This window comes from Hordeum vulgare, chromosome 7H (assembly GCF_904849725.1).
Source record: "Hordeum vulgare subsp. vulgare chromosome 7H, MorexV3_pseudomolecules_assembly, whole genome shotgun sequence".
Lineage (NCBI taxonomy): Eukaryota > Viridiplantae > Streptophyta > Magnoliopsida > Poales > Poaceae > Hordeum > Hordeum vulgare.
Genome location: NC_058524.1, coordinates 173,654,922 through 173,680,289, shown reverse-complemented (window position 1 = coordinate 173,680,289; position 25,368 = coordinate 173,654,922). Strand labels below are relative to the sequence as shown.

Sequence of the window (25,368 nt, the reverse complement as noted above, 5' to 3'; positions counted from 1 at the left end):
TTTTTTTGAACCGGGCTTTACCCCTTTTCATTACTAATGGACGAAAATACATAAGTTCGAGAAGAATAGGGGGAAGGAAAAAAGCGAGTTTGACACATGACACAGGAAACCCACTGTAACCGCTCGACACCGAAACAGCTACTATGGGACTAAAACCTGGTGACGCATTGCTCAAACTAACTACCAGCTAACAGTTCAGATAGGAAACCATAGACTACAAATTCGACTAGACCAAAAGAGGACTACAACAACGAGAGAAGGCCAAGTTTCTCAACGCAAAAAGCACTCCATCTTGAACATGGGACTCGCCCACGATCTCTCCCCGGGGTCCTTCATTTGCTTTCAAGAGATTTAGCTGCATCACAAATTCTCAGCAACACCATGGCACCCTCTTGGATCGTCTCAGTCGCGCTCCTCATCTTCTTTGCTTCTTTGTCGGGTTGAAGACCTGCCCAGTATAGCAAGAAAGAACAAGTGGTGAACACAATCTCAAAAGGGGATTTTATCGATTTTTTCTCAAATGTGGCCCAGTTTCTAGCCAGCCATATAGCCCAGGTAATAGTTGCTAAACCAACAGTATATAAACTCTCTTCACGAGGCATGAAAGTTGAAAGTGCGTTATATCGACTAGAGGGGGGTGAATAGGAGATTTTTAGAATTTCATCACTGAGGAAATTCCTTTTGAGGAAATTTCTCACTGATGACTAACTTACAGCGGAAACAGCAAAGGATCAGGAGTGCAAAGTATCACTACAGTAATTTTTCAGGATGAAGAATATGAAAACAGTTTGCACAGTATGCAGGCACGCAGAAAACAGATGAAGATTAACTTGCGTGAAGAATTTGGGGTTGAGGAATTTCAGAGAAAGTCTTCAGCAAATTCTTCAAACAGTGACAGTGAAAATCATCAACACACAATCTGAGGAATATAAAGAGTTGAGGAAATAGAACCCGTTTCACAGTGAAGACAGTGGTTGATGACCCAGTTCCAACTGTTGTGACAGTTGTACATCTGGTTTGGAGCGGCTTGGTATTGAAACCAAAGGACACACAGTCCCGGGATACACAGTCCCTAATGTATTCTCCTTGGGCTAAGAACACACAGTCCTTGCCCAACACTCGTGGTAAGTCTTCAGGGCATACTTCCAAACCCTCACAAACTTGGTCACCTGGCGATCCACAATTGACTGCTGGATTGCTCTAGACCATGACGCCTAACCGTCTGGAGGATGCACAGTCCTCAAAGGTAAAAGGATTCAGTCCCACACAGGAACAACTTCTTCAGTGATGCTCAATCACTTGGTTTTGGTTTGTGGTTTGGTGTTTGGGGTATTTCCTCACTGATGAATTACTCTCGAAGACTCTGAGGAATTTGGGTTGCTCTTATGACAAGTGTCAGTTTCTAACGGAGCAGCCAACCAGCTAATGGTTGTGGGGGCGGCTATTTATAGCCTCGTAGCATCCCGACATGATTTGACATTATTTCCTTAAATAATATGACCGTTGGTGTGGATAAGACCAATGATGTGGCGTGGCTATCAATAACGGTTGGGACCCTCAAGTGTGAGAGTCCTCATGTCTCTCATATTCCTCACTTGAGGCTTTTCGTAGGATTAGGCTTGGGTTGAGCATCATGAGGAAATTCATTCCAATGTGTTACCTTGACCCCCTTTAATAGTACGGTGTTCCTATTACTCAAGTGTGAAGAAAACAAAACAGAAATAATAAATCTTCATGCTTCAAAGTCTTCAGATTGATTTTCTTGAGGACACACCGAATTCCTCAATTTCAATATCTTCATGAGGAATATCAATTTCATCGCAAATTCTTCGCGATTCAATTCTTGAGCTTTAGACCAATTTCTTCAACCGAAGATATACATTTTTAGGGGTCGATATTCATCGAATATTTCAAACTCCTCAGCGACTTATAGATCCTATGTACACTCAAGTACACATTAGATACTTAACCTATAAGTCTTCAAACCACCAAAATCACTAAGGGGCACTAGATGCACTTACAATCTCCCCCTTTTTGGTGGTTGATGACAATTAGGTTAAGTCTTCAACAAGGATAAAAATATGAAGTGTAAATACTCATTTGAGGAATTTGAAATCAAGATTCAGAGAGACTCCCCCTGAAGATGTGCATATCTTGAGGGTTTTGCTTTCAACAGCAGATGCACATTGATGATTTATATCATGGAGATCTCCCCCTCAGTCTTGTAAATCATGCATACATATTACATATAGTATGAAGAATTTGAGGATGCATGATGAAAAATGGTATCTGACCAATTCCAGCATGCGTGCATTAAAATTTTGAGGAATAAGCATGCGAAGAAAAACGTTAAAAAGCGTCAGAGTACCATCGGGCTTAAGTTACAACTCATTACATAAAACACTTCAGAAGAGCCAAGAGTTTGTAACTTAAATAAAGTTTATAAGCCCCCAAAATATCCTGCGTGAAGACTAACTCTCAAGTTTCTGCCCCTTTGTCATCAAGTGACAAAAAGGACAAGCTGAGGACTAACGGCAGTGAAGACTATCACTTCTTGGCAGTTGAGGAAGACGCGTGAGAATTCTTGGGAGCAGACTTCCTCCTTGGACCGGTGGGAGTGTCTTGTTGATCTTCATCAGATTCAGCAGTGCGGAATGAAGAAAAAGAACCGTCCTCAAGGTCTGGAACTAGAATTGGCCTGAATTTCTTCTTTGGTGGCTACGACCAGTCAAAGTCTCGCACAAACTCCAATTCTTCAAGTTCTGCTGGAGTCTTCAAATGAGCCAGTGTGGCCCAAGTGCGATCAAAAACCTCATGAAGATAATGATGGTTAAGCTTCACAACATTCCGCGTTTCATTGAGGGTTTTCACAATGGCGCCGAACTGGCGTTTGACCCACTTGTGATTCCGATCCACCTTCTGGTGAAGACTGAGAAGAAGCTCTGTGGTATTCAGCACCCTAGGAGCAACATGACTTGGAGGATGGGTTTCAGTGTCATCCCATGAAGAATAAGCTTCGGGCTCTCTGAACTGGCCATCAAGGGGCCGACTGCCTTCATCAATGACAGACTTGCCTTTTCCTTCAACAGGCTCCAAAGTCTTCTTGTTGACCCTTAGAGGAGGCATATAACCGATATGGTTGTTGAAATAAGCGTGATAGTTGATGCCTGACCTGGTTCTGATGAATCTCATGATCCATGGAGCTTAAATCTTCAGGTCAAAAGGGGCCATAGCATTTTCGGCCAAAGTCCTCAAGAAGAAATCATGAATGTTGATGGGAATGCCATGTGTGATGTTGAAGAGGATATTTTTCATGATGCCTACGACGTCTTCTTCATCATCATGGCCCTTGATTGGCGCAAGAACGCTGCAGAGGATTTTGTAAACCGTCCTGGGTTCATATTTCAGCTCATGGACCAGGAAGGTTGTTCTTGGTGGTTGCCCCTTAGCCAAAGGCTTCATGAGGACATCCATCAGCTTGTTAGCCAGCTCACGTTCATCATATAGCTTTACTGCCTGCTCTGAGGGAATTGATACCGGAAGTTCACGCACCAGCTCATTGTTAGGAGCTTTGAAATGTGTGTTTTGCATCATCCAATCCAGCACCCATGTGTTGATGTCTGTTGGATCTCCAGAGATGTGCAGAGTTGCATAGAATTGAAGAATGAGCTCACTATTCCAATCACAGATATCTGAGCACATTGGGAGGAGTCCAGCTTCAAAAAGGACATTGAGGACTGGAGCAAAGCATGGAATTTCTTCAAGCTCAACGTGAGGAATGTGCCTATGCTGGAAAATCTTGTTCCTTCCACACAACACACAGGCATAGTAGTTGAGTTGTGCCCTTGTCCAAAACTTCAGATGCCTGATGCGAGGCTTGTCATCGGGATTTTCTCCGATGAAGAACATGTGTTCTTCAAATAAGGACTCCTTTTGAAACTTTGGCCGCTTGGAGAACGGCTGACACTGCATGGGCTGAAGATTTTGCGGCTTGACTTGAGGAGAGACAACTATTGCAGATTCTGGGTTGAGGACAACAAAGGCATTTTCTGGATCTGGTGCATTGTCCTTAGCATGGTCCTCAGGGTGAGGAATTTCATCAACTTGTGCTTCAGGCTGAGGAGCATGCTCTGGTTGAGGAATGTCGTCAACCGGAGCTTCATGTTGAGGGTTTTTCTCTGGAGGAGGAATTGGTTCATCCGGAGCCTCAGCTTGAGGGTTGTGCTCAGGAGGACGAGTTGGGTCAGCCTGAGGCTCGGGATGAGGATTTTGCTCATGACAGTGACTTTCATCAGGCTGAGGATTTCCACATTGTTCTTCCTCAGCTTGGGGAGCTTGCTTGGTGGAGAAGCCAGATTCATCAGCTAGTGCAGCTGATCCTTGTGCAGTTTCTTCAGGAGGAATGAAGGGCTGAGGAATGTCATCAATGCGAATTTCCTCATCACTATATTCCTCAGATTCAACATTCTTTATTTCCTCATCTGCCCCGTGCTCCTTGTCTTCGCTTGCGAAGGGGATCATCTCATATGATGGAGCACTGTTAAGAGGCACAGGATCCATAGGTGCATTTTCTTCAAGTGCTTTGAGGCGCTTGGCCTCAGTTGATTCTTCTGCTGATGAAGCTTTTCTTTTCTTGGCTTCCTTTTCAGCAGCCCTGGTCTTCTTCACGTCTGATGCAGACGGAGTCATTTTCTTCACCTTTGACGCTTTTGGTGAAGGTGTTTTCTCAGCTGAGACAGTTTCATCAGCCGGAGGAGGGTCATCAGCTGGCTTAGAAGCACCAGCTGGAGCAGAGTCATCAGCTTGCTTAGAAGCAGCTGGAGCAGTTTCACCAGCTGTAGCAGAGTCATCAGTTGGATTTTCCTTGGCAATTTCCTCAATAGCCGGTTCATCAGCACGGCTTACTTGAGGGATTTCCTCAGCATGAGCAATTTCATCAGCTGGTTCTTTAATCAGAGGCTGAGGAGTTGGTACTGGAGGGGCAGCCTTCTTGTTGTAATCATCAACTGCGTCAGTGGCAAATTTGATGAAGTTGTTTTTGAGACTTTGACGATCAGAAATCTTAGAGTACTTGTCAGTCAAAGTCTTCAATTCAGCCTGTGTTGACACAAGTGCATCAGGCGTCAGGTTGAGGAGATTCTGCCTGAGGAATTTCTCCTTTTTGAGCTTTGCAACCTTAGCCTGTTTGGCTTGCTGCTCCTTCCACTTGGCCTCGTTGATGAATGTGGCCACCATGTGGCTGATGCCTGGGGGAAGCTTCAAATCATCGATTGGTGTGTTGGGGTCCTCATACCAGATGTTGATGTAATCCAGGAGGACTTTTGGGTCCATGGCCAGAGGAATGGAGCTGCCATAAGCTTGAGCTACCCTCTCTTGTTTGTTTCTGATGATGGCTTGCAGAGTGTCATCATCAAATTCATCACTACCTTCTGATGCAGAAGGAACCTTGATGATTTTTCTTGGACTTGGTCTTGTTCCTCTCCTAGCAGACACCTTAGTCTTCAGGGGAGTCAGTGAAGACTTTGTCTCCGAGCTTGTTGCAGACGGGACTGAGGAGCTGGAGACAGTGGGCAGTTGCTTCACTATCGGCTTCTGTTCAGGCTTTGAAGCCTTTGGTGGTGCTGAGGGTTTTGGTGCTGATGCTGGTGCAGCTTTCTGAGGCATTTTCTCTTGAGGCTTTGAAGCCTTTGGTTTTGGTGGCACAGACTTCATTTGAGGAATGGTCGTACCAGAAGTCTCAGCTGCAGAGGAAGTGGCGGCAGTTGCAGCAGTAGCAGATTCTTCGTTGAACTTCCTCACAACAGCTTCTTCTTGCTTCTGAAGCTTTGACAAATGTTTTGACTTTTCCTCAGGATAGTCATAAATTGTCTTGAGGCTTGAGGGGTGTGCTTCATGATAATCCTCAAGAGGAGGCCGTTTGCCAGGAGGCTTCAGAGCGAATTTTTTCGCATACTTAGGAGTGACGAATCTGTACTCTTTCCACTCCTTAGCCCATCGGCGTTCTATCTTTTGAAGCCTGATCTTTCTCTTGGGCATAGATTCTTGTCCATCAGGAGTGCAGTATTCCAGGTATATATCCTCAGGAATATCTATGGCAGTGTTCTGCTCAAGTTTCTTGCCACCCTTTTGTTTCCTTTCATCTTCCATTTTCTTCATCTGAGGCTTTTGCTGAGGAAATTGAAATCTTGAGGATTCTGATGAAACTTGCATATTTTCTTCAAGAAACGCTGCAAATGAGTTAAGTTGGTGAGAACCTAGAAATTCATCAGCTGACATGTTTGTACCTGTGAACCGAGTATAGTTGTGAGGAATTTGGAGAGGTCATATGCGTTCTCAGATTTGATGAAATGAAAATTTTGAAAGTTGAGGAATTTGACCAGTGGTTGAGGAATTCGTCTAAGCACAATGTTCTTGGGTTCCAGAGTTGTACAGATTCGAAAATTTGCACAATTGAGGAATCTCGTGAAAATCTTAGATGCTTAGTGAAGTTTATCAATAGTTGAGTGATAGGCAGTGTTTGAGGAAAAAGAAACTGATGGATACTTGAGGAAAAACAGATTTCACATCTCTAAGGTAAAATAGTAGATCAAACGAGCTGTAAAAATAGGTTTTTTATTTACCCTAGATGGCGCGCACGAAGAACAGAGAAGGAGTAGCAGTAGATGATCTTTCGGTGCGAGTCCAATGCGCCCTAACTCGGCAACAGAGGACAGCTACGGCGACGGCGGACGAAGATGGTCCGGTTCCGGCGTGGTTTCGGCGTGGAGAGGTCGAGGCAGTCAAGCTCTTCTTCGCCGGCGTCGAGACTTCTAGCGGTGGCGCTAGGGCTTTTGAGCTTTGCTGTAGCAGGAGGGCGATGGGACGAAGAAGATTTCACCGAAGGGAGATGGGGACATATTTATAGCCACGCTGTAAGTGTTGGCGCGAAAATATCGGACCAAATAGCCCCTGTCTCTATGTCTCCGCAGGACACGTGTAGCCCACGACCGAAGCGGTGGATATCGTGGAGATCGTGGCTATCCGAACGGGGAAAGTGGGGTTCAGTTACTGTGTAAAAAAATATTTTTGAAGATTTAAGGATTTTGTTACGAAATCATTAGCTGACAAGGACGCAGTGAGGATTTTGAACAAAGTTTAAGTAGAACGCATATGAAGAATTGAATAGACTGGGTGAGAGTAGCATAGAGGGAAAGTAGGCTCCGATCACATTCACTTAGATGAAATATCAAATTGAAGAAATAACTATAAGTGAACGCTCTTGAGGACTGGAAATCACAGTCTATCTAGGTAAACGAAAATCATCAAGTGCTTTTGAATAATTTTGATCAACTTGAGGATTTTGTGACAAAGCGTCATAATGATGAATTTCAGTTTTGAAGAAAAACAAGTCTGAAGAACAACTGATTTGAAGAAAATGGACTTTTGAAGAAATTCAGCTTTGAAGAAATTCAACTTGAGGAATTTCAAGTTGGGTCGTGGCGTGACCTACCATATAAGAATGTTGATTACAGACGCCGCGTAAAATTGTCGTAGGGCCGTAGGAATCAATTTCTTCGTTGATTTCCTCACACTAAGAGTGATATTCTTCATTAGTTGAAGAAAATCGATTCATCATGTGTTGCACATCTAAGTCATCAATTTTGCATAAGTGTTAGGATGTGTGCATGTTTTTACAAAACATTTGAAGATTCTAAGATATTTAGCTCACATCGCAACTTGCAAAACCTTTTCTCATCCAAGGGCTTAGTGAAGATATCTGTGAGTTGATCGTCAGTCTTCACATGGTCGATGAGGATATTGCCCTTGAGAACATGGTCCCGAAGAAAATGATGACGAATCTGGATGTGCTTGGTCTTCGAGTGTTGTACTAGGTTGTATGCAATCTTGATTGCACTCTCATTGTCGCAATAGAGAGGCACATTCTTCATGTTGATGCCGTAGTCCTTGAGGGTTTGCTTCATCCATAGCAATTGAGCACAACATGAACCAGCAGCAATGTACTCAGCTTCGGCAGTGGAAAGTGAAACGCGGTTCTGCTTCTTTGAGGACCAGCAGACTAGTTATCTTCCGAGGAAATGACATGTGCCAGAGGTTGACTTGTGATCCACACGGTCACCAGCATAGTCAGAACCAGAATATCCCACAAGATGAAGATTTGAGCCCTTGGGGTACCATAATCCTAGTGTTGGTGTGTGAGCTAAGTATCGAAGAATATGCTTCACAGCCTTATGGTGTGGTTCCTTCGGTTTTTCTTGAAAACGTGCACACATGCAAACACTAAGCATTATATCTCGCCTAGATGCACATAAATACAGTAAAGAGCCAATCATAGAGCGATATACCTGCTGATCGAATTCTATACCATTTTCGTCAGTGCAGAGGTGGTCGTTGGTAGGCATTGGTGTCTTGGCACCTTTGCATTCATGCATGTCAAATTTCCTCAGAACATCCTTGAGGTATTCTCCTGAGATATGAAGATTCCATTGCGGTGTTGACGAATTTGAAGACCTAAGAAGAATTTCAGCTCCCCCATCATAGACATCTGATATTCTTCACTCATCATGTAAGCAAATTCATCACTGTATTGTTTGTCAGTGCAGCCAAATATAATGTCATCGACATATATCTGGCACACAAATAACTCATTATCATAGGATTTAGTGAAAAGAGTTGGATCGAGTGAACCAGGTTTGAAGCCTTTCTTCATGAGGAATTCCTTCAATGTATCATACCATGCCCGAGGGGCTTTCTTGAGACCATAGAGTGCCTTTTTGAGTCTGAAGACTTTGTCTGGATTTTTTGGATTCTCAAAACCTGGGGGCTGAGCAACATATACTTCTTCCTCAAGCTTACCGTTGAGGAATGCACTTTTCACATCCATTTGATATAAGATGATGTTATGATGATTAGCATAAGCAAGTAGTATTCGAATAGCTTCAAGTCTAGCAACAGGTGCAAAAGTTTCATCGAAATATGTTCCTTCAACCTGTGTGTAGCCTTGGGCTACAAGTCGTGCCTTATTCCTCACCACTTGACCATCCTCATCTTGCTTGTTTCGGAAAATCCACTTGGTTCCGATGATATTGTGCTTGCGAGGATCTGGTCGTTTGACGAGCTCCCATACGTCATTCAACTTGAATTGAAGAAGTTCGTCTTGCATGGCTTGGATCCACTCCGGTTCCATGAAAGCCTCAGCAACTTTTGAAGGTTCTGTGACAGACACAAAGGAGAAATGCCCACAAAAGTTAACTAAGTGTGAAGCTTTTGAGCGAGTGAGAGGACCTGGCGCGTTGATGTCATTGAGGATTTTGTCAAGTTCCACTTCATTTGCAATCCTCGGATGAGCTGGTTGAGGATTTCGTCTGGGCTGAGGAATTGGTTCTGGAGAAATTTCCTCAGGAGCATCTTCTTGATTTTCATCAGTGATGGGAATGATTTCTTCATTAATTTTCTTAGTGGGAACAATGTCTTCAGTAGCTTTGAGCTTTATTGCTTCCTCGGGAGACAACTTATCTGGATCAGAAGGAAATTGCTCTCTTTGCGATCCATTAGTTTCATCGAACCGCACATCTACAGTCTCAACAACCTTGTTGTGATAGTTGTTGAAGACTGTAGGTGTGCGAGTCCTTTCCATAACCGAGCATAAAACCCTCATGTGCCTTAGGTGCAAACTTTGAGCTATGGTGAGGATCTCTAATCCAAGATTTTGCACCGAAGACTTTGAAATAACTTACATTGGGTTTCTTGTCTGTGAGGAGTTCATATGAGGTTTTCTTAAGGAATTTGTGAAGATATACCCTGTTGATGATATGGCACATAGTGTTGATTGCTTCAAGCCAAAAGCGACGAGGAGTCTGATATTCTTCAAGCATGGTTCTTGCCATCTCAACTAGAGTCATGTTCTTCCTTTCGACGACACCATTCTATTGAGGAGTATAAGGAGCAGACAATTCGTGAGTAATACCAAGTTCATCAAGATAATTATCAAGACCAGTGTTTTTGAACTCTGTTCCATTATCACTCCTGATGTGTTTGATCTTGATGCCGAAGTTCGTCGAGGCCCTTGAAGAAAATCGTTTGAAGACTTCCTGCACTTCAGTTTTATTTAGAATGATATGCACCCATGTATATCTGGAATAATCATCAACTATGACGAAACCATATAAAGATGTTGCATTTGTTAGTGTGGCATAATGAGTAGGTCCAAATAGATCCATGTGAAGCAATTCAAATGGACGAGTAGTGGTCATGATAGTCTTCGAGGGATGCTTGGATCTGGTCATTTTCCCAGATTCACAAGCACCGTAGAGGTGATCCTTGAGGAATTTGACTGATTCGATGTCGATGACATGCTTCTTCTTCGCGAGCGTGTGCAAATTCCTCATGCCTGCATGACCGAGTCTTCGATGCCACAGCCACCCTTCTAAGGTTTTTGCTAGTAAGCAAGTGGCTGGTTGAGGACCTGTAGAGAAATCAACAATGTACAAATCCCCTCTTCTAACACCTTCGAAGACTTTGGATCTGTCAGATTCCATGATAACAACACATCTATATCTTCCAAAGATAACAATCATATCAAGATCACAAAGCATTGAGACTGACATGAGATTAAATCCAAGGGATTCAACAAGCATTACTTTGTCCATGTGCCTATCCTTGGAAATAGCCACTTTGCCAAGTCCCAATACCTTGCTTTTACCTTTGTCAGCATATGTAATTTGCTTCAGGGGTGATGGAGTTAGTGGCATATTCATCAGCAAGCTTTTGTCACCAGTCATGTGGTGTGTGTAGCCACTATTAAGAACCCACTCAGTACTCTTGGGTTTGTCATCCTGCAGATGAATTAGTACAGCTTACCATCTCATATGCTTCGGACTTGAAGAATATGATATCAATTTCATCAGATTGGAATTTCATCATAACATAATTATAAGGACGTGTGAAATATTTCTATTTCATCAAGCATTTCCTCAGGTCTCCAGCAAATTCTTCAGATGATGATTTTCATCTGGAGACCTGACCTGCGGAAGTGATTAGTTCAATTTCTTCACCACCCACATCTGAAGGGCTGGTAAAGCATTCATCATCCTGCAAGCACAATATGAGAAAGGGGCATTGAAGCTAATGCACTTCTCTTAACAGCAGGGAGGTTAAAGTACTCATATGAATATGCAGAAAACTTGTTTGAGGATTTATGAACATAATTATTTGAAGAATAATGCTCATATTCATATTCCTTGTAATTTCCCTGCATGTTAGGAGCATTAACACGGGTACGAGCATAGTTTTGACCAGTTGAGGATTTTGATCCTCTTGAAGACTTTGGTCCTCCTGAGGAATTTGATCTGGGGTTCAAATTCTTCATAGGTGGTGTCATGAGGACATTCACCTGAAGATTTTCAAGGCAACTTTTGGGAACCCGGATTTTCCTTAAGGGAGGGCCATTCCTGTAGTTAGTTCCAACATATCGAGCAAATACTTCACCAGATTGATTTTTGAACAGTTTATAGTTGGAGTCAAATGACTCATCTGAGGAATATGATAATTCGCATGAAAAGCCTGTTAGATTGGATGGATCAAAAAGAGGGCCAGTAGCAGCAACCCATGAGGTTTTGGGATACTGCTTAGGTTTCCAATAAGATCAATCAGCATTCAATTTCCTCTCACAGGCAATTCCTTCTTTCCTCGGGTTCCTGTTCAAGATCTGCTTTTTGAGCACATCACAAAGGGTTTGATGTCCTTTGAGACTTTTGTATATGCCTGTCACATACAGTTCCTTCAGCCCTGCATTTTCATCAGTGACATTTGTGTTTTCCTCAAGTGAGGAATTTGACACTACAGGAGCAGTTGAAGAATTTGTAGCAATTGAAGCATTTGATGATTCTGGTGAAGAATTAGCAGTTTCACGTTCGATGCACTTAAGACATGGAGGAATGAATTCAGCTTGAGCAGTACTGATCTGTTGAGCTAGTAATGAATCATTTTCCATACAAAGATCATCATGAGAAATCCTCAACTTCTCTAGATCGAGCTTCCTTTGAAGAAATTCATAGGAAAGTTTCTCATGATCAGTGAGGAGTGTAACATGACGATCTTGAAGATTATCAAATCTAGACTGAAGACTTTTCATATCTTCAGTGAGGATTTGGGTAAGATTCATTTCATCATTCAATAGATCATCACTTCTATCTAGCAGTTTCTGAAGCTTTTCCAGAGCAGTTTGTTGTTTAGTGGTAATGATAGAAGTTTACTATAACTGGGTTTTTTATAATCATCAGTTTTACAGTTACTTGAATCAGAGGAGGAAGCATCATTTGGTACCTTTGAACCTTTTGCCATGAAGCAATAGGTTGGAGCAAAGTCATCGGCATAGTCATCAGTGTGGATGGTGTTATCATTTTCTTCAAGGTTGAAGATTGACTTGCTGACGAATGTGGTTGCAAGTGCAAGACTAGCCTGTCCGGATTCTGAGTCTTCGTCAGAACCCTCCTCTTCATCACATTCCTTGGATTCTGCCTCGGAATCCATTTCCTTGCCAATAAGTGCCCGAGCCTTTCTGAAACTAGTCTTCTTGTGCGATGAGGACTTTGAAGATGAGGATTTTGAAGGTTTCTTCTTTTCCTTTGACTCATCGGAACTTTCATCCTTGTATTTCTTCTTCTTTGATTCCTTTCCCCAACGAGGACAATCAGCAATGTAGCGATCTCATTTCTTGCATTTGTGGCAGGTTCTTTTCTTGTAATCCTCAGATGAAGATTCTGATTTCCTCATATCTCTTCTTGAAGATTTACCGAACTGGCCACATCGTGTAAACGTCTGGAATTTCCTCACGAGCATTGCAAGCTCCTGACCAAATTCTTCAGGATCACCAATGCTGCCATCCGAGTCTTCTTCTTCAGATGAGGAAATTGCTTTGGCCTTCAGTGCACGTGGTCTAGAATAGCTTGGTCCATATAGATCTCTCTTTTCTTCTTGTTGGAATTCACGAGTATTGAGTCTTTCGAGTATATCAGGTGGATCAAGCATCTTGTAGTCTGGTCTTTCTTGAATCATCAAAACTAAAGTATCAAATGAAGAATCCAAAGATCTTAGTAGTTTCTTCACAACTTCGTGATCAGTAATGTCTCGAGCTCCCAGTGCTTGCAGTTCATTTGATATGTCAGTGAGGCGATCAAAGGTATCTTGGCAGCTTTCATTCTCAAACCTCTTGAAGCGATTGAAAAGATTGCGAAGAATATCAACACGACAATCACGCTGGGTTGATACTCCTTCATTAACTTTGGACAACCTTTCCCATATAAGTTTCGCTGAGCCCAAAGCACTTACTCTCCCATACTGGCCCTTGCTCAGATGGCCACACATGATATTCTTTGCTTGAGAATCAAGTTGCTTGAATTTCTTCACATCAGCGGCAGAGATAGTAGCAGAGATGATAGGGACGCCATGTTCCACAATATACCAGAGATCGTTGTCAATAGCTTGTAGATGCATCTGCATCTTGGTCTTCCAGAAGGGAAAGTCTTTTCCTTCGAAAGTAGGACATGCTGCAGTAACCTTAATCATGCTTGCATTCGACATAACTAAAACTTCAGGTGGTTAAACCAAAATCACACAAAACAAGGGAGTACCTTGCTCTGATACCAATTGAAAGTGCGTTATATCGACTAGAGGGGGGTGAATAGGAGATTTTTAGAATTTCATCACTGAGGAAATTCCTTTTGAGGAAATTTCTCACTGATGACTAACTTAAAGCGGAAACAGCAAAGGATCAGGAGTGCAAAGTATCACTGCAGTAATTTTTTAGGATGAAGAATATGAAAACAGTTTGCACAGTATGCAGGCACGCAGAAAACAGATGAGGATTAACTTGCGTGAAGAATTTGGGGTTGAGGAATTTCAGAGAAAGTCTTCAGCAAATTCTTCAAACAGTGACAGTGAAAATCATCAACACACAATCTGAGGAATATAAAGAGTTGAGGAAATAGAACCCGTTTCACAGTGAAGACGGTGGTTGATGACCCAGTTCCAACTGTTGTGACAGTTGTACATCTGGTTTGGAGCGGTTTTGTATTGAAACCAAAGGACACACAGTCCCGGGATACACAGTCCCTACTGTATTCTCCTTGGGCTAAGAACACACAGTCCTTGCCCAACACTCGTGGTAAGTCTTCAGGGCATACTTCCAAACCCTCACAAACTTGGTCACCTGGCGATCCACAATTGACTGCTGGATTGCTCTAGACCATGACGCCTAACCGTCTGGAGGATGCACAGTCCTCAAAGGTAAAAGGATTCAGTCCCACACAGGAACAACTTCTTCAGTGATGCTCAATCACTTGGTTTTGGTTTGTGGTTTGGTGTTTGGGGTATTTCCTCACTGATGAATTACTCTCGAAGACTCTGAGGAATTTGGGTTGCTCTTATGACAAGTGTCAGTTTCTAACGGAGCAGCCAACCAGCTAATGGTTGTGGGGGCGGCTATTTATAGCCTGGGAGCATCCCGACATGATTTGACATTAATGCCCTTAAATAATATGACCGTTGGTGTGGATAATGTTGGGGAACGTCGCATGGGAAACAAAAAAATTCCTACGCACACGAAGACCTATCATGGTGATGTCCATCTACGAGAGGGGATATTCGATCTACGTACCCTTGTAGACCGCACAGCAGAAGCGTTAAGAAACGCGGTTGATGTAGTTGAACGTCCTCACGTCCCTCGATCCGCCCCGCGAACCGTCCCGCGATCAGTCCCACGATCTAGTGTCGAACGGACGGCACCTCCGCGTTCAGCACACGTACAGCTCGACGATGATCTCGGCCTTCTTGATCCAGCAAGAGAGACGGAGAGGTAGATGAGTTCTCCGGCAGCATGACGGCGCTCCGGAGGTTGGTGATGATCTTATCTCAGCAGGGCTCCGCCCAAGCTCCGCAGAAACGTGATCTAGAGGTGAAACCGTGGAGATATGTGGTCGGGCTGCCGTGGCAAAGTTGTCTCAAATCAGCCCTAAAACCTCCGTATATATAGGGGGAGGACGGGGAGCCTTGCCTTGGGGTCCAAGGACTCCCAAGGGGTTCGGCCGAGCCAAGGGGGGCAACCCTCCCCTTCCAAACCGAGTCCAACTAGGTTTGGAAGGAGGAGTCCTTCCCCCTTTTCCCACCTCCTCTTTTTTTTCTTTTCTCTTTGATTTTCTTCCTATGGCGCATAGGGCCTTCTTGGGCTGTCCCACCAGACCACTAAGGGCTGGTGCGCCACCCCCAAGGCCAAAGGGCTTCCCCGGGGTGGGTTGCCCCCCCCCCCCCGGTGAACACCCGGAACCCATTCGTCATTCCCGGTACATTCCCGGTAACTCCGAAAACCTTCCGGTAATCAAACGAGGTCATCCTATATATCCATCTTCGTTTCCGGACCATTCGGGAAACCCTCGTGACGTCCGTGATCTCATCCGGGACTCCGAACAACATTCGGTAACCAACCATATAACTCAAATACGCATAAAACAACGTCGAACCTTAAGTGTGCAGACCCTGCGGGTTCGAGAACTATGTAGACATGACCCGAGAGACTCCTCGGTCAATATCCAATAGAGGGACCTGGATGCTCATATTGGATCCTACATATTCTATGAAGATCTTATCGTTTGAACCTCAGTGCCAAGGATTCATATAATCCCGTATGTCATTCCCTTTGTCCTTCGGTATGTTACTTGCCCGAGATTCGATCGTCAGTATCCGCATACCTATTTCAATCTCGTTTACCCGCAAGTCTCTTTACTCGTTCCGTAATACAAGATCCCGTAACTTACACTAAGTCACATTGCTTGCAAGGCTTGTGTGTGATGTTGTATTACCGAGTGGGCCCCGAGATACCTCTCTGTCACACGGAGTGACAAATCCCAGTCTAGATCCATACTAACTCAACGAACACCTTCGGAGATATCTGTAGAGCATCTTTATAGTCACCCAGTTACGTTGTGACGTTTGATACACACAAAGTATTCCTCCGGTGTCAGTGAGTTATATGATCTCATGGTCATAGGAACAAATACTTGACACGCAGAAAACAGTAGCAACAAAATGACACGATCAACATGCTACGTCTATTAGTTTGGGTCTAGTCCATCACGTGATTCTCCTAATGACGTGATCCAGTTATCAAGCAACAACACCTTGTTCATAATCAGAAGACACTGACTATCTTTGATCAACTGGCTAGCCAACTAGAGGCTTGCTAGGGACAGTGTTTTGTCTATATATCCACACATGTATATAAGTCTTCATTCAATACAATTATAGCATGGATAATAAACGATTATCTTGATACAAGAATTATGATAATAACTATATTTATTATTGCCTCTAGGGCATAATTCCAACAGTCTCCCACTTGCACTAGAGTCAATAATCTAGCCCTCACATCATCATGCGAATTACATTGTAATAAATCTAACACCCATAAAGTTCTGGTGTTGATCATGCTTTGCCCGTGGAAGAGGTTTAGTCAGCGGGTCTGCTACATTCAGATCCGTGTGCACTTTGCATATATTTACGTCCTCCCCTTCGACGTAGTCGCGGATGAGGTTGAAGCGTCGTTTGATGTGTATGGACTTCTTGTGAAACCGTGGTTCCTTTGCTAGGGCAATGGCACCCATGTTGTCACAGAACAAGGTTATTGGATTCAGTGCGCTTGGCACCACTCCAAGATCCGTCATGAACTGCTTCATCCAGACACCCTCCTTAGCCGCCTCCGAGGCAGCCATGTACTCCGCTTCACATGTAGAATCTGCTACGACGCTCTGCTTGGAACTGCACCACCTTACCGCACCCCCATTAAGAATAAATACGTATCCGGTTTGCGACTTAGAGTCATCCGGATCTGTGTCAAAGCTTGCATCGACGTAACCTTTTACGGCGAGCTCTTCGTCACCTCCATACACGAGAAACATCTCCTTAGTCCTTTTCAGGTACTTCAGGATATTCTTGACCGTCGTCCAATGATCCACTCCTGGATTACTCTGGAACCTACCTGCCATACTTATGGCCAGGCTAACGTCCGGTCTAGTGCACAGCATTGCATACATGATAGAACCTATGGCTGAAGCATAGGGGACGGTGCTCATATGCTCTCTATCCTCATTAGTTGCTGGGCACTGAGTCTTACTCAATCTCGTACCTTGTAAAACTGGCAAGAACCCTTTCTTGAATTGTTCCATTTTGAACCTCTTCAAAACTTTATCAAGGTATGTGCTTTGTGAAAGTCCTATCAGGCGTTTTGATCTATCCCTGTAGATCTTAATGCCTAGAATGTAAGCAGCTTCTCCTAGGTCCTTCATAGAGAAACTTTTATTCAAGTAATCCTTTATGCTCTCCAAAAACTCTACGTTGTTTCCAATCAGCAATATGTCATCCACATATAATATTAGAAACGCCAAAGAGCTCCCACTCAATTTCTTGTAAATACAAGATTCTCCAACCACTTGTATAAACCCAAATGCTTTGATCACCTCATCAAAGCGTTTGTTCCAACTCCGAGATGCTTACACCAGTCCATAAATGGATCGCTGGAGCTTGCACACTTTGTTAGCATTCTTAGGATCGACAAAACCTTCAGGTTGCATCATATACAATTCTTCCTTAAGGAAACCGTTAAGGAACGCCGTTTTGACATCCATCTGCCAGATTTCATAATTGAAAAATGCAGCTATTGCTAACATGATTCTGACGGACTTAAGCATCGCTACGGGTGAGAATGTCTCATCGTAGTCAACTCCTTGAACTTGTGAAAAACCTTTGCCACAAGTCGAGCTTTATAAACGGTCACATTGCCGTCAGCGTCCGTCTTCCTCTTAAAAATCCATTTGTTCTGAATAGCCTTGCGGCCCTCAGGTAGTACTTCCAAAGTCCACACTTTGTTCTCATACATGGATCCTATCTCGGACTTCATGGCTTCTAGCCATTTGTTGGAATCTGGCCCACTATTGCTTCTTTATAATTTGCAGGTTCATTGTTGTCTAATAACATAATTGACATGACGGGATTACCGTACCACTCTGGAGCAGCACGTGGTCTCGTCGACCTGCGTGGTTCGACAGAAACTTGAACCAGAGTTTCATGATCATCATCATTAACTTCCTCCTCAACCGGCGTCGCAACGACAGAGGTTTTCCCTTGCCCTGCGCCACCATCTAGAGGGATGAGAGGTTCGACAACCTCATCAAGTTCTATCTTCCTCCCACTCAATTCTCTCGAGAGAAACTCCTTCTCGAGAAAAGCTCCGTTTTTAGCAACAAACACTTTACTCTCAGATTTGAGATAGAAGGTGTACCCAACTGTCTCTTTTCGGTAACCTATGAAGATGCACTTTTCCGCTTTGGGTTCCAGCTTTTCAGGCTGAAGCTTTTTGACATAAGCATCACAACCCCAAACTTTAAGAAACGACAACTTTGGCCTTTTGCCACACCACAGTTCGTACGGTGTCGTCTCAACGGATTTTGATGGTGCCCTATTTAAAGTGAATGCAGCTGTTTCTAATGCATAACCCCAAAATGATAACGGAAAATCGGTAAGAGACATCATAGATCGCACCATCTCTAATAAAGTACGATTACGACGTTCGGACACACCATTACGCTGTGGTGTTCCAGGCGGTGTCAACTGTGAAACAATTCTACATTGTCTTAAGTGAGCACCAAACTCGAAACTCAGATATTCACCCCCACGATCAGACCGTAGGAACTTGATCTTCTTGTTACGATGATTTTCAACTTCACTCTGAAATTGCTTGAACTTTTCAAATGTTTCAGACTTGTGCTTCATTAAGTAGACATAACCATATCTACTCAAATCGTCCGTGAAGGTGAGAAAATAACGATATCCGCCGCGTGCCTCCACGCTCATTGAACCGCACACATCGGTATGTATGATTTCCAACAAGTCACTTGCACGCTCCATTGTTCCGGAGAACGGAGTTTTAGTCATCTTGCCCATGAGGCATGGTTCGCACGTGTCAAGTGAATCAAAGTCAAATGACTACAAAAGTCCATCGGCATGGAGTTTCTTCATGCGCTTTACACCAATAAGACCTAAGCGGCAGTGCCACAAAAATATGGCGCTATCATTGTTAACTCTAACTCTTTTGGTCCCAATGTTATGTATGTGTGTATCACTATCAAGATTCAATATGAACAATCCTCTCACATTGGGTGCATGACCATAAAAGATGTTACTCATAGAAATAGAACAACCATTATTCTCTAACTTAAAAGAGTAACCGTCTCGCAATAAACAAGATCCAGATATGATGTTCATGCTCAACGCAGGCACTAAATAACAATGATTCAAGTTCATAACTAATCCTGATGGTAACTGAAGTGAAACTGTGCCGACGGCGATTGCATCAACCTTGGAACCATTTCTACGCGCATCGTCACTTCATCTTTCGCCAGCTTTCGTCTATTCCGCAGTTCCTATTTCGAGTTGCAAATATGAGCAACAGAACCGGTATCGGATACCCAGGCACTACTACGAGAGCCGGTTAAGTACACATCAATAACATGTATATCAAATATACCTGATTTTTCTTTGGCCGCCTTCTTATCAGCCAGATACTTGGGGCAATTGCGCTTCCAGTGACCCATACCCTTGCAATAGTAACACTCTGTTTCAGGCTTAGGTCTAGCTTTGGGTTTCTTCGTCAGATTGGCAACAGGCTTGCCGCTCTTCTTTGAATTACCCTTCTTGCCTTTGTCGTTTCTCTTAAAACTAGTGGTCTTATTCACCATCAACACTTGATGCTCTTTACGGAGTTCAGACTCTACGACTTTCAGCATAGCAAACAACTCGCCGGGAGACTTGTTCATCCCTTGCATATTGTAGTTCAACACAAAGCCTTTATAGCTTGGCGGCAGTGATTGAAGGATTCTATCAGTGATAGCCTCTTGCGGGAGTTCAATCTTCTGCATTTCATAGCATCGCGAGTTAGAATTTCATCTTGGAACATCTGCCAAAGAAAATTTGGATTTTGAGAGGAATTTTAGCCTTCCAAATCCATTCAAAATGGCAGCCACTGAGAGGTTTCTCCATCCACTTGTACACAGATTTTGTTGTAAATTTACCAGATTCGTGAAAACCCCAAAAGATCTGATCAGGACTAGGTGATCTTGGCAGATTTTCCACTAGGAAACAAATCTTGCCCCATTGATCAGATAGCTCCGGATTCAGTCTTCTACGAAAAAAAGAAGAAGGGGAGATCTCCTTCCACTTGTTCACAGTGCAGCCCTAATCATTGCACATCTCAAAAAGGCTGGGAACAAGTGTTAAAAGTAAAAGACCATCCATGGAGTCTTTCCACAACCTAACCAAATCACTTGTTCCCAGCTTAAGGCTTCTCCCCATCATATAGATATATTTTACTTTTAACAGTGCTTTCCAACACGGGGAGTCAGAAAACTTAAGTTTGACTGTGGCTACTGTTTGATTACTAAGGTATCTAGCCCTCACAATTTTTTGCCAAACCGCTTCTTGTGTATCTAATTTCCACCACCATCTCACCATGAGGCTGATATTTTGTTTACGCGGGTCTTTCAACTCCAGGCCCCCTTTATTTTTGGATCTACAAATTCTGCTCCATCTCACCAGATGGTACCTTTTCTTTTTATTACAACCTTGCCAAAAGAAACGTCTCATGTGTTTGTCCAGTTTTTCAATGAGAGTTTTGTTCATGAGCCACATCGACATGTGGTATATAGACAATTGTGTCACAACAGAAGTCAGGAGTGCATGCCTTCCACCCATGGAGGCGCCCACCCAGGCGTCAAATTTCTTGAGATATTTACCGTCAAGAAAGTCCTAGTCCAAAGACTTTAAGGAGGTGAAACTCACAGGCATGCCTAGATATTTGAGGGGAAAGTTACCTACTTTGCAATTGAACAGATCAGATCACGTAGACTTGGTTGATAGTGTCATCACCACCAACCGTCAGAATTTCGCTTTTCTGAAAGTTGACTTTAAGACCTGGCATCTTTTCAAAAATATGTAAGAGCAGTTTCAAATTACATGCTTTATCAATATCATGATCAAGAAAGATGATAGTGTCATCAGCATATTGTAACACTGCTACCCTGTTAGGAATCAGATCCGAGGCCAGCCCCATCAGGAGACCGTTTTTATGAGCGTTATTGATCATTTTGGATAGGCATTATGCCGGAGGGATAAACATAAAAGGAGACATAGGGTCGCCCTGGCAGACCCCCTTCGCGCTTCGAAAATAAGGACCCACACAATTATTCATCTTGATACTAAGAATGCGATTGAACATGATTTTCCTCACCCAACCACACCAGGTTTCATTAAAGCCTCTCATCTTGTGACATTATAGAAGAAAATCCCAATTAACCTTATCATATGCTTTTTCGAAGTCTATCTTCAATACCACACCAATCTTTTTCTTAGCATGGGTATAATTAAGCAACTCGTGAAGGGCCAAGATGCCATCCATAATGTTGCGCCCTTTAACAATAGCATTCTGGGTGGGACTGATTAGCTTGTGGGCATAGATCCCAACATGGCTATCAAGGACCTTAGTAACTACTCCCTCCGTCCCAAAATAAGTGGCTCAAAAGTGACTTTATTTTGTATTGAAGTTAGTACAAAACTGAGTCATTTTTGAGTCACTTATTTTGGGACGGAGGGAGTAGTTTATAGGGAACTCTAAGGAGACAAATGAGGCGGACCTGCTGAATGCGGTCAACACCCGACACTTTAGGCAGGGGAGTGATAACACCATAATTGAGGCGTTGAATGTCAAGCTTCCGCGCATGGAAGCTCTCAAACACATTCACAATATCTGCCTTGACAGTTCCCCAGCAACATTGATAAAATTCTGCAGGAATATTATCAGGTCCAGGAGCTCTGTTAGGTTCCATACTAAACAGAGCAGCCTTCACCTTTTCCTCGGTGAACTCCCTAGTTAGATCTTTGTTACCCTCATTATTGAGCTTCTCGTTTTCCTCCCACGTATTAGGATCTGTTTTAAAAAGGTTACTAGGGGCAAGCCCGAAGAAATCTTTGTAATAAGCCGTGGCATGAGATAATAAATTATTAGTACCCTCGATCTCAACGCCCCCGCACTTCAATGGATGAATTGTATTTTTCCTCTTGCGACCATTCGCTATTTTATGGAAGTATTCTGTGTTGCGGTCCCCTTTAAGCAGCCAACGCCCATGGGATTGTTGCAACCAGAAGATCTCCTTGAAAATTAAAACCTCATGAAGTTCAACATTAACATCAATTTTTCTATCGTACACCTCACGAGTAAGAGGTCCTTCTTCTTCTAGCTCTTCCAACGTGGACAGTTCCATGAGAAGTTCTTGTTTTCTCTTTTTATCATGACCATATTTGTTAGACCCCCATCCTTTAAAGTATGTTTTGATCCTTTTCAGTTTGTTATTAAGCCTATCAATAGGATAAGAGGCAGAAACCTTCCTATTCCAAATCTGATCTACCAGCCGCAAGAAGTCCTCGTTCTTGAGCCAGGAAAGATCAAGACGGAACTCCCGGGGTTTAGGAGCATATCTCAACTCCCCCTCTAAAGAAATCAGGAGTGGGTTGTGATCAGAAAGCTCTCTCACCAGTTTCCTAGCCGTAACCAAAGGAAACAACTTCTCCCATTCATCAGACATAAGGATGCGGTCTAATTTTTCTAGGGTTGGATGGGCTTGATTGTTGGTCCAGGTAAACTTGCCACCACTGACATATATTTCACGAAGGCACGAAGAATTGATAATAGAATTAAACATATCAGAAGATTTGACATGGTTCATCCTTTTGTTCTTCTCTCCCCCGTGTCTAAGGATGTTAAAATCTCCACCAACAATATAGGGAATTGTCATATGGCCACAAAGCGTAGCTAGTTCAATCAGAAACTCCTCCTTGAGTTCTTCATGAGCTGAGCCATAAACTACCAGGAGCCCCCGCGTGCGTTTAGTTTTAGTATCAAGCAAATTAAGTTGCAGGATATACTTGCCTTTAATACAGGCAACAATCTCAAAGCTGTCCTCCTTGGCCCCACAAATGATACCTCCAGATTCACCACAAGACGGAATCCAATCCCATTTGAAACAGTCAAATGGGTCCAGTCTGTGTATCATCTTAGGGGTAAAAACTTTCTTCATGGTTCCTTGTAGGCCAATAAAGTCCAGGGAATGGTCATGTATGGGAACAGAGAGGCAGGAAGCCATTCCCTTCTTACCCACCCCTCTGCAGTTCCAAATGAGACCTCTCATTTGGAATGATCCTTTTGTTTGCGGGTCCTCGTAACCCTGCCAGGAGGCTGGGCAGAGTTACCACTTTCCAAATTAATTTTCTTCAGACTTCTAGTCATAGTCCTGAAAGATTTGACATTAGATTTTTTCTTTTTATTTTCACCGTTGGATCTGGTCTGACTAAGAATCTCATCTTCTTGGTCCAGCCAAGTGAGATTAACATGCAAAGTTTTCCCTAACCCGGTAACATCAACTAGATCATCTAATTCTCGCTCCTCTTCTTCATTGTTTTGTTTATCACGAAGATTCCCCTGGACTAGTTCTAATTATCTATGGATGTCAACACATTCGAAGTCCGCATCAGGAATAGCTATATCCATCTTAGATGCCTTACATAATAATTCAGTATTAGACAAGGCAGCGAAAGAATTGTTATTATGGGACACAGATGTACCTTCTAGATCTCTTTTCTTGGCCAGAATTGCTGATTTTTGATCCATCTTCATCATCAAGTCTGCCCCTTTTCAAAGACTGAATCGCAAGGAAGTTTCAGAAGCAAGAGGAGGAGTGGGTATGATATCTTCATTACTCTCTGAAGGAAGATGTACCACATAGTTATTGGATCTCTTGAGCTCAGGATCCACCTCCCCCTCGACCTCCTAGATCTGATCGATATTAGTATTCGTTTGTACAAGTGGCAAAAGAGGATTGAATTTATGAAAAATATTCACCTTGAGTTCAAGTCCAACAGGGACTTTTGTAGCTGGTGAAAACTTCACTGAATTAACAGGGACAAGCCATTTGTCACAATCTTGTTGTACCATCATCCCGTGAGTTCTGGCGATTTGCTCAATAAGAAGAGAGTCATCATCCTCACTACTCTCAGAAGAGGCTGACATATCATCTTTCTCAGGGGAAAGGCAACATGCTTTTCCACCTCCAGTTTTTGAAGATCCAGGTTTGTTACAGACAAAACTCTGGTACTTCTCCTTCTTCTCCCCATCAGGACGTTTACGCTTAGGGTCTGAGTAGGGCCTTTTCCCTCGTCATTGTTGATAGCACCCCCCTCATCCTCCTCTACCAGAGGGTTGCGTACCAGCACCTCATCAATCTCATAAGTAAATCTGTAATATTTGCCTCCCAGACAACCTTCAGCAGTGACAGGGATCATGTCAACAGAACGACAGCCTATCTTGGCACATACAAAGGACGACCGCTTCACAGTGGACATATCAACTTCTAGAGTTATACCTACCAAGCCTCCAACATAAGCCATGTTTTTATCACATCTTTTCTCAAGAGGAATCTTGCCAATTTTAACCCAGGCAATCTCCAGCAAGGCCTCAGCATCCATATCCTCAGACCATGGAGTCATACCATGAAATTATTCCTGCATCCGCCACTGACCGCATTCATGTCGTTTTGCCCTTAGTCGGCGTCGTCTTTGCAGGTCTAGTCTTCGAAGGCTGCAATGGTTTGTGTTGCCATGCGGTCTCATCGTCGGCTAGATAGGTGTGCGGCCTCAAGGCCCATGTGGAAGCCAAAGTGGCGGTTCTTGAGATCGCCTTTGCGATTGTGGGATATCTAGTTTGGTCACTTGGGTGGTAGACTCAAGGCCGCTACGAAAGTTAGAGCGACGTCTCTAAAGTTCTCCTTCGTGTTGGGGGTGTTCAGTCCCAATCACTTGGGTTCAAGAGTCGTCGACTCCTCCGGTACACAGCCTCGGGCCCGACATGTGTGAGTTGTTGAGCTTTGTAAGTCAGAGATGTGGCTTCGATTGTGCTATAGGGTGTCATACCTAGTCATTTGGGTGGCAGAGTCATCAACTCGCTCGGCTTGCACGCTCATGATTTGTATCAGTTTCCGACATTTTCCTTATAAACTTTTGTTCTTCTATATCAAAAAGCAGAGCTCCTGCCCGTTGCTAGAAAAAAAACAAGTTTACATTTTCCATTTATGTTTTTTTATGGAACTGCATGAGTATTTTAGGTAACTAGAGTTTTTAGTTGTTAAACTACAAACTTTAGCTTTGATAATCTTACACGTATGGATCAGCTATCAGAAAAAGTAACTTGCGTTTTTGTCATCAAGAAAATTACGGGAACCT

General features: G+C 43.3%; 1 protein-coding gene across 1 annotated transcript; it reads right to left on the bottom strand.

The window, feature by feature from the left end:
* On the bottom strand, positions 1 to 25,355 carry LOC123411039. The gene is made up of 4 exons (XM_045103961.1): positions 23,993 to 25,355; positions 23,870 to 23,920; positions 23,716 to 23,792; positions 1 to 448 (listed from the first exon to the last, which is right to left on the bottom strand). The coding sequence occupies exons 1-4, from the start codon at positions 24,158 to 24,160 to the stop codon at positions 403 to 405; spliced, it is 342 nt and encodes a 113-aa protein (XP_044959896.1). The 5' UTR covers positions 24,161 to 25,355; the 3' UTR covers positions 1 to 402.
* Between the last annotated feature and the right edge of the window lie 13 nt (positions 25,356 to 25,368).

Excerpts from the sequence above, each read along its gene's own strand:
- LOC123411039 (XM_045103961.1), bottom strand. The coding sequence starts at position 24,160 with ATGTCAGCCTCTTCTGAGAGTAGTGAGGATGATGACTCTCTTCTTATT. Across the intron at positions 23,793-23,869 it reads AGAGATCCAATAACTATGTG|TCTTTGAAAAGGGGCAGACT; the intron begins GTACATCTTCCT and ends CTTGCGATTCAG. Across the intron at positions 449-23,715 it reads CAAGAAAAGAGATCTAGAAG|GTCTTCAACCCGACAAAGAA; the intron begins GTACATCTGTGT and ends TATACTGGGCAG.